The sequence below is a fragment of the Diorhabda carinulata genome, chromosome 7 (genome assembly GCF_026250575.1).
Source record: "Diorhabda carinulata isolate Delta chromosome 7, icDioCari1.1, whole genome shotgun sequence".
Classification (NCBI taxonomy): Eukaryota; Metazoa; Arthropoda; class Insecta; order Coleoptera; family Chrysomelidae; genus Diorhabda; species Diorhabda carinulata.
In genome coordinates this window covers 15118665-15132455 of record NC_079466.1, presented here as the reverse complement: position 1 = coordinate 15132455, position 13791 = coordinate 15118665, and the positions used below count along the sequence as shown (strand labels likewise).

The 13791-nt window shown below is 31.6% G+C and overlaps 1 protein-coding gene across 2 annotated transcripts in view; it reads left to right on the top strand.

Annotated features, from left to right (window-relative positions):
- LOC130896740 (probable multidrug resistance-associated protein lethal(2)03659) overlaps positions 1–13791 on the top strand; it is a 56285-nt gene that overhangs the window by 19735 nt on the left and 22759 nt on the right. For both annotated transcript variants that reach the window (XM_057805031.1, XM_057805030.1), the window contains exons 4-7: positions 546–976; positions 3543–3699; positions 6868–7715; positions 11716–12154. In XM_057805031.1, coding sequence (XP_057661014.1) covers positions 546–976; positions 3543–3699; positions 6868–7715; positions 11716–12154 — 1875 coding nt within the window. The remainder of the gene's footprint in view (positions 1–545; positions 977–3542; positions 3700–6867; positions 7716–11715; positions 12155–13791) is intronic.

Here is a 13791-nt window from a genome sequence, read left to right as displayed (position 1 = left end):
TGTATCGTGTGTAATGTCCTATTTAGTAATCTGTTGTTGAAAATAGGATGAACAGAAAATCTTCGTTTCCTTGCCCTTTTTCATCCTGCGAATGGAGGAGAGCACTGGTCAGATTGATCATTCGGTACTATTAATAAGGAGTCTCTGTATGCGCATCCTATACAACTAAATAGTTGAGTCGAGCTGAAATCGTGGATGCCCATCGATTTCAACTCAATAGATGAGTTGATGGAAAGTTGTATGCAAACGCTTAGCCTTAGTAAAATGAGTGCTGACATGTTCAGGTTGAGGTCGGAAACTTATAGAGACCCTTATACATAGAACCAACAAATAATCAATGATCTTACGTAGTTTAGTGAAAATGTACAAAATCAAGAAAATAGATCAAAAAAAAATCATTAGAGAATTACTGGACACTAAAGCCGAAGCCCAGGACAGTTCAAAACTAGTTAAACTATTTAGTAAAATGTTTATATTTTGAAATGAATTATTTTAGATTTTTCTTTTAAATTGTTCACCCATTATTTATAATCTTTTTCTTACAGATTATCTCAGCCGATGTTGATAAAGAAATTAATAGAGTTTTATACGCCCAATCAAACCTCAACGACACTTTTAGAAGCTTATATATATTCTGTTTTTATAGTTATTACATCGTTTTTACTCGTCGTTATCAATCATTGGTTTCAATTGTCGCTTCAGCATCTCGGAATGAAAATCAGAATAGCTTGTTGTTCGTTGATTTACAGAAAAAGTTTGAAATTGAGCAAAAAAGCTTTAGTAAAAGTCACCATCGGGCAAATGATTAATCTACTATCCAACGACGTTAATAGATTCGACAACATTTTTAGATATTTTCATTATATATGGGTTGGTCCGTTAGAAAGCATCATCATCATGTATTTGATTTATGATGTTACTGGATATACTGGGTTAGCTGGATTTTTAGTATTGCTACTTTTCATTCCTTTCCAAAGTAAGTACACATAATATTAGTTCTCATCTATCCAATTTACCGATAAGACCTAAAAGCCGCAAATTTATGGGAAGACATTGTACAGGACCCCATTTTTCTTATATTTCTTTTAACTTTTAAAATTTAAATCTGCTAAAAGATATACAAATATTGATACATAAAAACTTATGACGAGAAGGTAATACTAAGAAAACCAACATAGTAAACATAAGAAATAACGTGGAAGTAACCTTTCGAGAAGTCGACCAAGCTCTGAAGACCTCGAGAAACAGAAAATCTCCAGGACAGGAGTGAGCCCATAATGAACTATTAATGTACGGTGGCCAACATCTCACACAAGAACTTACAAATCTTACCCAAAATATATTGTGAAAAAACAGATCAGTACAACTATACTCATGTTTTGAAAAGGAGATAAACAAGATCCGATTAATTACGGGGCCAGAAATTTGAACATTGAAGCTCGCTACAAAAATTATCAAAAACAAAATTAATTCGATTAGAACACTAAAAGATGAGAGCAGCAAGGATTCAGATCAGAAAGAGTCTGCGTAGAAGCAGTAATTATCTTACAACAAAAGGTTGAGAAATCCATTGAATATAACAAATTTCATTTACTTCACAAAAGCCTTTGACCGTATTGAAGTGGAAAATGATTCACCTATTGTAATAAAGATGATTTTCAAAGAATGCAAATTAGAAACAGAAGAATAATACAACAGAGAATGAAATAGAAGTACCTTAGAATTGACATAACCAATTAAGGAGACGTAATAGACGAGGTAAGAGGACAAGTAGCTGGAGCTTTAAAGGTCGCGGGATGTCTTCAGATCGTAGTATGGCGGAACAAACTAAGACGAGAAACAATAACACGAATTTACAAAGCGACAATCAGTCCTATAATAAACTATACATCAGAAACAAGACTAGAAACATAAAAAATTCGCAGGCGGATCTCGGAAAACACTATTAGACCGAGAGAAAAGCGAAAACATTAGATGATTATGTGACGTAGAATGGTATCATAGCTTGAAAAATAATGGAACCAGCATATAAGTCCAATGACAGGCGATTAGACTGGTAAAAATAGCAAGGGATAAAAGTCCATTTGGATCCAACGATGGTGTGACAGTCTAGAGCTAGGATCTAAAGAGGAGCAGACGTTAAACCTATTATGGAAGAAAGAAGATGAATACTTATATTACATTTTTTCTGTTTAAAGTAGGTGTATTATATGCTAGTTCTTTTACAATGTTGTCATAAACGAATTGAAAAAATATAACTTTCTACAGTTTCTAACAATTGTTTAACATCATAACTTTCGTGGAAATATATGTTGAATTCGCACAAAATGTCTCGTATTTTACATTTTTATTACTGGAACCTGGTATCTTCTACTAACCATGGTAGGAAGTAATATCCATCAAAATATAACTATTCGGTAGTATTTTTGGAAATAATATATTTCGAAACTAATCTTCGAAAACTGCCACGGAATATCACAGTGCATAATTCAGGCTGAGAGCTGAAATATTCATAACTGCTAGAAACAGAATTTCTGGTATCCACCCTTTTTTTATTATTTTTTATTCTCTCACTTTTATTAGAACAAGCTATCTTGTAAAAATTTTTGAACCATCAACTAATCTTTTACCGAGTGTATTAAGGGTATCGTTATTTTTTCGAGTTCTATTCAGAGCTTTTGTAAACGATGTGACTCCAAATTTGCCCCAACCCCAAAGGAACTAAAGTTGTGATGGAACAATTGATTAAGTCTTCTAGGGTACATCATTATATTTTTGGTGTTTGGGAGCTATCGAATTATTCACAATTTGTAAAACTGTATTTTTCGTGGTCCCGTTCTACTAACTTCAAACACTTCTATCAATCATTTTGTTTTCAACTGGCAAAAATTTGCGTTGTTTGGTGAACATTTCAAAAGATATTATCGATCTTAAAAATACACACAGTTTCATGGCTAAAAATGAGCTGACACAGACAAAGTCGTTGGGATCGCACATAATCCGATGCTATTAGGGTTAGGTATAAATATATTGCATCTCATATATTACGTTTTTGGATCGTGAAAAATTCTATACCAAATTCGAATAAACGTAATCTCCAGCAAGTTTTTTTCTGAAAACTCAATTAAAGAGATTAAAAAAGTATAGATACTACATCTCTCAGTAGTCTACTCGCAAGACAACTCGTGATTCACCCCAAACATTGGAAAAAAGTTGGAGAATTATTTAAGAGACTGTTTATTGCTAACAAATTGATGGAGAATGCAGCTTCATAAAGGTTAAAAGCTTCGAATATGATAAAAGAAGTGTCATTTTTTTTAGTTGGTTATATAAAAACCAAATTTGGTGCTTCTAATTATTGCTCCTTTGAATTATCAACTTACCATTTTCAAGAATACCTTGTAGTTGGTACATCCGGAACAGGTCTTGGTATATTATTAGAAGCTGGTTTTTTAAAACATAAATTAAATAAAAATGAATGACTTTGCTCTGTTTCCATTATTTCAATTAAAACTTATACATATTTGATGCACATTTTTTAGTGGTCATGGGAAAACTTACAACACAGTATAGACAAAAAACAGCGATGAAAACCGATGAAAGAGTATTGTTGATGAGCGAAATTATTTTTGGAATTCAAGTTATAAAAATGTATACGTGGGAAAGATCGTTTTCTCGTTTAATAGAGCAAATTAGGAAGTGAGTATTCTCATTTAAACTTGTTTAAGTTATTTGTTGTAAGGATGATAATGTTTTTTATTCACAACTATCTAAAAATCTATGGAGTACTAGGAGAATATTTACAAGTAAAAACAGTTCTTAATCTTGTTAATTTAATATTATTGACAATTCCATGGAATTATGGAATAATCTGATGCAATAGAGAATATGCATGCTTTTGTTTATTTTCAATTTACTATTTACATGGTTATAACTCGATATAAAATATAATTTCTGTAAAAAAAGTGTTCATAATTTTTAAAATAATATTCAAGTCTCACTTGTCACGTCCAGTATATGTTTATTTTAAGTGTGGCAGTTACTTCATACAGATTTACATAATTTTAGCGACAGAAGCTATGGAAAAGTTAGGTTAGGTCAGTTCTCGTCTGGTACCCTGTTTAAACCAAACACAGATTACAAAACACTCTAGGAACACAAAAATAAACAGGATATTTCTCCTGAACAAAATCAGCACTCTGTTTTGATCACGATACACACCTACATGACGTGGCATTTGACATCTCGACCAATGATAATGCGTTTATCAAATTTGAATTCTGCAATTAAATTAAAGCAAATTAAATGTTGGAATAATTATTTTATGATAATATTTTTGCGAAAAAATAATCAATCGAATTTATACCACATGCCTATTCCCTATTATCATGAGGTCACCTAGCGTGTCAATCGCCGGCTTCCAAAAACCAAATGTGCCGCTCTTCTGAGAATATTTCTTATATTTACCACCAATTAACAATGACATAATAATGTCGCATGATATTTAGAATGTACTTTACAATTTACAATGACCACCATCGGCTTCTTGACAATAGTCGAGGCTATTTTGGAATTCTCGTACATTTTGTATGACCTCAGGGGTAAATTTGGTAATTTCTTCCGTTATCCTAACACTTGAATCAGCAATATTGTTTAGTCTATTAAAATATACTTTAGATTATGAATAACCCCATAAGAAGTAATCGAGAAGAGTCAAATCGGGGGATCTAGCCGGCAATTGGATAGTTCTACGTCTTCCAATTCACTTATTGGGAAAAATCTCGTTTAAATAATTTCTAGCTGTACATGCAAAATACGGTGGAGCTCCAACTTGTTGATAGCGAATAGATCGATCTATCTCATATTCTAAAAGGACGTGATAATATTTTCATGCTATAGATTATCAATTTAAGAATAAAAATCGACCTGTTTCAGATTTTTTTTCACATAGTACATAATGCAAAAATTGTATTGTTGCATAATTATAAATACAAAAAAACAGTTTTCACTTTAGAATACAATTTAATAATAATCCAGTCAAATTGGCTTGAAGATGATTTTCGAAGAAATTTAATATGTGAATGCTTCATGCTTTTTTTGCGTTGCCAGTGCTATTTCACAGAAACTTTAATTTTAATTTCAATAAAATTGCGAGGCGTATGAAATTTAACATGAAATTAATAGATATTCGTTAGAATTTGCTTAGAATCGTCAGGTTTTTGATTAGTAAAGTAGAATTTCAGTGTTCTTTCTGCAGATATTTACTCTGAATTGTCAATTTTTTTCGTGAAGATGACGAATTCGTGAGATTGGCTGAAATTTCATTGAAATCGTATCGATTTTATTAAAAATACGTGGGGATTTGAGTTAAATTGACAGCAGATTCTAATAAAATTGATAACGATGTGAAACTAAAAGGAAAATGATTTATTTTAACTGCCATTTGCTTCGAATCATGAGAATCGGATTTAGAACTGTAGAATTTCAATGCCATTTTGTAAAAATATCCTTTGAATTGAGAAGATGTTTAGTAAATTTGATAAATTTATGAAATTTTTCCAAATTTAGGATATCATCCAGAAGGATGAAATCCAAAATAAAATTATTTGATATTGTTTGGAATTTGTTAGAATTGAAATTGGCTCAAGTATTAGTGATATTAATTGAAATTCGAGGAGAATAATTTTGAATCTGTCTAGAAATTCACAGTGTTTCGGATTGACATGATACTAAATTCTACATTGTCAGAGGCGTGAAATTTGAGAAAATCAAATAGCATTGACAAAAATTCGCTTGTACTTGAAAAAACCAGTAGAATTTCAGTACCATTTTGCAGAATTTGTCAAAATATAAATATGAATCAAGTTAAAAGCATCCCAATATACTCATATTTGGGGAATGAAGAGATTGACCCGAATTTGAGTGATATTGGATAGAATTCGCAGTAATTTAGGTTGACGTGTTAATAGATTTCAATAAGATTGTCAAATACGTTTTATCTTACAGAAAATTGAGTAATATTGGGTGGAATTTGTTTAGATTCCACAGAATTTGGGTTACAATTGTAGAATTTCAATACTTTGTAAAAATTTGCTTTAAATAGCTTAAAATTGAATTAAATTGAAATTTTTTCAGTAAATTTTGATAAATTTATGATATTGAGCCAAATTTTAGAGAGCTTAGTTGAAAAATGATAGTAAATATTGGTAAAATTCTCAAAGGGGTCAAATTTAGACAAAAATTAAGTGATATTATATTGAAATTTATGGGATTTGTTAGAATTTTGTTTTCAGAAGTATAATTTCAGCACAGTTTGCTCTGAATTGACAGTTAGCTGAACTACGAGTGAAATCTATCAAAATTACTTTGTGATTTGGGTTAAGAGGATAGTACTAAACAAAAAATGAGTTATTTGAATTAGAAATCAAACTCGTCAGAATTTGTATAACAAAGTTTTGGCTCTTAATGGCCTAAATTTTGATCCAATCGAAATTTTTTCAGTAAATTTGACGAATACATGAAATCACCAGAAATAGATTGAGATTGAATGGAATTCGTATCGACTTTGTCGAAAATATACATTGATATGGATTGAAGTTGAAGTAGATTCTAGAAAAAATGACAAAGGTATAGAACTGAACCAAAATTGAATGATATTAATTGAAATTAATTTAGACTCGACAGGATTTTGGTTAGAAATATTGAATTTTAGTGAGATCTTACAAATACATATCTAAATCACCATATTTTGTAACAAAATTTTCAGTATCCTCGATCAATGCGTGAGATTGACTAGTATTGACCTAACCTCTAACTAGCTAAACAAAATAACAATCATCATCATAATCTAATATCTTCTTTTTTCAGATCTGAAATAAAACAAATTCGCTTAACGTCTTACATCCGTGCGCTCCATATGTCTTTTAACAAATTCATCACTAGAGCTTCAGTTTTCTTATGCATTATCACGTACACTTTTACCGGAAACAGATTAAACGCAAGCTACGTCTACGTCATATCCTCTTTTTACAACATTTTGAAATCCGCTATAAGTAACGATTTTCCACAAGCTATAACTCAAACAGCTGAAGCTTTAGTTTCCATAGCTAGAATAGAAGAGTTTCTTCAGTTCGATGAAGTATACCATGATTCCATAAGCGAACCGTATAAAGCTAAAAAGATTTCTTCGGGTACACTTCTTATAAATAGCGCCAAGAAAAATAAATCAGTTGGAGTTTATTTAGAAAACGCTTCTGCTAAATGGGGAAGCAGTCAAGATGAAAACACCATTAGTAACATTAACTTCAACGTCGGACCCCAACAGTTAGTAGCTATAGTAGGAGCAGTCGGTTCCGGTAAAACCTCTCTACTTCAAGCTATAATGAAAGAACTTCCTCTTAGTCAAGGTACCAAGGACGTAGTTGGTAAGATATCTTATGCTTCTCAGGAGCCGTGGCTTTTCGCCGGAACTATTAAACAGAATATCTTATTTGGAGAACCTTGGGATGCTAAAAAATATGAAAGAGTTATAAAAGTATGTGCTTTAGAAAGAGACCTTTCAATTTTACCCCACGGCGATAGAAGTTTGGTTGGTGATCGAGGAATCTCGTTGAGCGGAGGACAAAGGGCGAGAATAAATTTAGCCAGAGCAGTTTACAAGGAAGCAGATATTTATATACTCGATGATCCATTATCTGCTGTAGATACTCACGTAGGTAAGTATAATCCTCATATAAATACATTCGGATAAATATTAAATTGAAATGAAATTAGTCAGCATATCAAAACAATCGAATCGCTACTGTTGAAATGCAACTGTCATTATATAATAATGACTAGTTTAAATATCGGAAATATAATTCGCACATAAGTTTTATTTGGTTTGCAAATGTGATTTCCAGCGTTCTTTTATACCAATTTTACACTTTGCGGTTCATAGTAAACGATCCATGTCTGCTATCTTGTTCATTACTGGCTAACGTAATTCTTGAGCTGTGTGCAAATAACCATGTCAAGACACGAACTTGCAAAATGGTGAAGTCGTTTGATTGGAATAGTCAATAGTGCAGGCATTCAATCTCAAAATGGTCAAACCTCCGAATTTCCTGAAAATTTAGAATTAATTTCATCTTACCCTCCATATCAAGATCTACTTGGAAAACCACCCCTTATCGAAAAATATCAATATTATAGTTTTTCCTACTTTTTTTTTCAATTCAAATGTTTTTCGTTTATGCAGCATAAATATCTCAACATATTATATAATAGAAAATCTATTTATTTTGAAGTATCAACCCTTAAAAATCTTTAAAAACTACCTTTCTGATGAAAATAATAATGGAAAAAATCTTTCAACGATTTAAAACAATGTAATTTCATTTTGACTGTGAAAAATTCATAGCATTTTAATACAATTTAATTGGTTATTGATTTTTATTATTCAATCTTTAAAAACTACCCCTTTGCAGAGAATGAGATAAAAAAATTTAATATAAGTATATCATCTCTTAGTACTCTCAAAAGTACCTACAGGCAACAGAAAAAATCCGTGCGCCAAAATTTGAAACTTTTTCATATCCTATAATTCATAAAAATTTCAAATTCTTATTTTTTATGTAACTCCAATAATTTGGAAGCTATCAGATTCTACAAAAAAACATTTTAAAGGTAATTTTCAGGGCTACAAGCCTATGTATGTTATAAGGCTTGAGACCCTTCACGTTTTAATAATAAAGGGTCAAAGGGCGTAGATAAGCAATCCTCGCACTATAGTGACAGATTAATTTGGTTATAACTCCCTCAATTTTTATGCTATAAAAAATTCAAAATAATCTTCATAGAAAATGCTTCAATTTGATTGTTTATTTGTATTCGTATCTCTTACGGTTATGGAGAGAAAATGCGCAAAAAAATGTTTTTCAAAAATCGAAAAAAAAATTATTCAATGCTCATTTTTTTCAAAATTATGTATTTCTAATCAGCCGAACTTTCAGATGTCATGAATAACATCCATATAAAGTATTTAGTACAAGGAATAAGTTTAATTTTCATTTTCAATGAAATGGCTTTAGGTAGAACATTAGGATCTTAGAATATAGCTTTTGTCTTTTTTATTAGCTTCATTTTTGTTCATAACACTTTTTTCGATAAAATGAAGCATTACAGCGTAAAAGACTAACGAAAAATGCGGTTTTTTGTCGAAAAATCGTACTTTTCAATTGCGAACAATACAAAAACTATTAATCTGGAGAAAAAACAATTTTTACTTTAAATTTGCTGGTCTTTCGATTTCTAAATCGAGATTTTTGGGTGAAAAATTTTCCACCCCAAAAATGGGTGGTATCCCCAGGGGGATTGCATACTTCGGCACCATGTAGATCTTACTTTTTGGATACACATCTATCACCTGTAAAAATTTCAAATAAATCGGTGCTGCATTGAAGAATTTGGAGGAGAAATCCTTGAATAACTAGCCTACAAAGATGTTTTATGAAAGAAAGAAATTTCTAATTTTGAAGTAGTACTTTGTATCTGTGATCTGTATCAGAAGATGTTGAAGATTAAGTTGCACTAACACACCATCAATTATTTTAAGAGATATAGATCAAGATACAAAACCGGAATGAGATCAAATTGATTAAACTATTATAAAAAAACATCTCAGGCAAAGACAAAGAATCAAAAAGGACATTTGAAAAAGATTCAGGTATGAATATTTAGGAAACATGAAGATGTTTAAGAATGAGAAATTTCAGGGCAGGACAGGACACGATTTGCAAACTTATAAGATTCCTACAGAAGCACGTTGGTGGGGCGGTTGGTGGAAGCGTTTAATTGGAATAGTCAAAGATGTTTTGAGAAAGACCCTTTCAAGAAATTTATAATTTTCTAGTAGTACTACAGATATTGAAGATTATGTTGCACTAACACACCATCAATCATTTTAAAAAAGATAGATCAAGATACAAAACCGGAATTAGATTGCACGAATACAAAAAATACATAAAAACATATCAGGCAAAGACAAAAAATCGAAAAGGACGTTGGAAAAATATTCAGGGATGAATATTTGGGAAACATGAACTCCAAAGATATTAAAGGCACGTGTTGGACATTTCGTAAATGAATATTAGGATATGCAAAAGTAGGTGTCCAAAAGCAAGAACAATTTCATTCTTCTGAAAAGTATTTGGAGTTTTTCAATCCAAATAAATCCTAATTTTTGCATCGATTCGATATGTGACTTTCTACACTATCATTTCACAATAAACTCCAATTGACAGTCGGCTAAGAGAACTGCACGATATGAAACGACTGTAAAGCGTGGAAAAGCTCAAAAGTATTTTGAGATACGTATTATATATTATTCATCGATTATCTTGAAAAATGAGAAACATAAATAGTGAATATTACGTTGTATTGAAATGCTTGAATGGTAAAATCGTGGGAAAAAATGCTGTGATATTAAGACAATGGACCGTGTCACGAATTAATGAAAACTATGAGAAAATTGCATTAAAGGCGCAACGAATTGCTTCTATATACCCCATATTCTCCAGACCTGGCCTTCAACGACTTTTCCCTGCTTTTAGACCTCTAGATAATGCTTGTTAGATGAAAATAGAGCCTATTTTGAGGCTAAAGACAAATCGTACTATAACAATCGCAATCAATGATCGCAATAATCATTTTATCGTTCTCAGAGGCAACTATTTTGATTAATTAAATCAAATTCTGTCCATTTTTCTATCCTAGTTTACGGACTTTTCAGTCCACTGGCTGTAACTCCTCAACATACTATACGTCTGAGCCTAGCGATTTTTGTCTATGCGATAGAAGAATTCGCAAGTATGTAAACTTATATAATAGTTATTAATAGCAATAAGTATGCTTCTTGATTAAAACAATTCGTTTGGTGATCTAAAGTTATATTTTCCATGTCAGGAAAAAATGTTTTGTTATAAATTTAGATGAATGAACAATTCATTACCAAGTGTTTACAATAATCCTATTTTATACTAAAATAAATGTTAACACATGTTCACAAAGTATGATCTTTTTACATCTTAATTTTAAGAATAATCTAGATTTTTCTTCATGTAACTCCTCCATCCCTAAGAATGAAATATAATGGAGGTATTTTTCAGATCTTGTTCTGTGGTTCCTCTTCTTTCTTCTTTTCTTCAATTTTCTGATTTAATCATTTTAAGTCCTGTCCCTCATAGAACGTAGATTTCGTGCTTCTATATTGAAATACTTGTCGAGTCTTTTACCGCACTAATCCGAGTGACTGAGCCAGTTATATTTTCGATGTCCGAAAATGTTTTTAATAATTTATAAAACACAAAATTACTATAGTTTTTAAGCATTTGAATGTACAGAATTAATTTCTCAAGCAAATTAACTACAATTCATCACTTTTTCTTCATATAACTCTAGCTACTTTTTTATTTTATTCACTACTGGTATTTTCATGTCTCGTGTGTACAAATGACACTTCAAGTTATATTCTTTACATACAGCAGTGATTTGTGAACACTCCAAACACCATTCTAATTCTTTATTACCTAATGATGATAAACGATTATTTATAAACTTAGTACTAGGAAAAGATTGGAAAGAACAGATGAAATATCTTTATTAGACAGTCTCATCATAATTTTATACGTGTATCACCTCTCGAATTTCTAAGCACCCTGAATATTTATTTTACAGGTAAACAAATATTCGAGGACTGCATTTGTAGCTATTTACGTGGCAAATGCACCATTCTCGTTACGCATCAACTACAATATTTAAAGAATGTGAACAAAATATTTTTATTAGAACGCGGTAGAATAGCCATCAGTGGTACCTATAAAGAACTCTCTGAATCAACGGTAGAATTTGCGAAATTACTTAAAAATCACGATGAAGATGAAGAATGCGACGATACTATTGATGAGGAATCGTGCGTCATGAAATATTTCGAAAATTTGACCGGAGAAGATCCACCAGAAAACATTGAAAAAACAAAGATTGGTAGTACTTCATCGGTAGTCTACACGAGATATTTGAAATACGCTGGTGGATGGTGTTGTGGATTTTACGTGCTTGTTCTGTTCATTCTAACTCAATTTGCTGCAAGTGGATCAGATTATTTTGTCAATGTTTGGTGAGTTACCCTATTCGTTTAATTTTTAATACTTTGTTATTGATAATTTGCTTATCAAAAAACTTGTACGTCACTATTATTCAAAATTCAATCAAGAACTGTCAGACTATCATTAAATAAATTCTGGTATTCACCAGTGCAGTATTCTGGAACCATTCACATCTGTTAAGGTATATCAACTGTTTACAGCTGATATACCTTCCCTTCTACGATATTCATAGTTGATACACGAGTGAAATTTTCAAAACCATTTAACAATCCTGGCTCAAATAATGAAACAATAGCAAACCAAATAATGAAAAAAAAGATACTTAATCCTTCATGGATAAACGAAATCAAGCTCTAGGGTTGTAACAAGCCTTCCATTACAAAAATTCTCCTGCCATTTCATTCCGAAATTCGACGCTCAATGGATGGTATGTCTAAAGTCAAACTATCCTTAATGATCCAAGTATTGTTAAACCCCCCATTGCAAATACGAAGACTAAAAACATAATGGTCGGAAGATTTGTGAGATAAACTCGCAGAGAACCGTTAATGAACGCTACCTGTCTCAAAACACTCAACTGCACTATACAATTTTTTCTCTATTTGCAAATAAAGAAAAAAATATTTATTATAGTAGACGAACGATATCAACATCAATTACGGCTGAATTTAAATTATATTCAGTGATACAGGATGTACCAAAAGTAGTCGAACAAATAGTACAGGTAAAATAGGATTAAACCCAAAATAAAATTCTAGATACTCAGAGGTTTTCAGTTACTGAATAAGCCTAGCAAATTCTTAACAAAATTACTTGCAGGTGTTTTCGAAATTTTGGAAACCGAATAAGTAGAAAACTAAGAGGAATTCGAAAAATACTGCCCCAAGAAAAAATGTAGAACCCAAAATTTTCTACGAAAAAGTTCTTCAGTTATATTTTCGTTAGAGCCACTATTTCAGCGTAAATCTCCCTCAACGCCGAAAGCCGGAGCATCCGCTCGCGAATTCCCGCCAGAGAATTTACGTTCTCAAAAAATCAAAATGCATCATAATGGTTAAGATCTCTATTTTCTACGCGGGTAAACTACCATAATTTTCGAAAATCTTGCGAGACGAATTACTTGAAGTTTCAATGGATATATTTCATCAGTCGCCATATAAACAAGCAAATCCAACGAGAGATTTGTCGTTTGTGTTATTATCAATATTTTCATGTAAACGTTCGCGAGTTATATCACTGCATTAAGCGAAAAAAATCAATTGAAAATCACCCAACAATCACACGTCTATAACGCAAAGTTCAAAAATGCGGCAACAGCTAAATACTTTTATGACCCACTCGACCGCTCGAACTTAAACGTTCCATAAGCTAAACCTTATTGTTAATTTGCGATTAATCTATGCGTTATAGACATGTGATTGTTTGGTGATTTTTAATCGATTATTTTCGCTTAATGCAGTGATATAACCCGCATGCGAAACACCCTGTATAACAGACATGAACTACTTCTTTGTTTGAAACGAAGTAACTTTTAAAAAAAGCGATCTTCGTTCTCGGTTGATTATTATTTCATTATTCACAGACTTCTTTATAGTGTCTTTTTCACGAAAATGTGGTCTGCAGTTTTCTTTCTACGTAATTTAGGGGC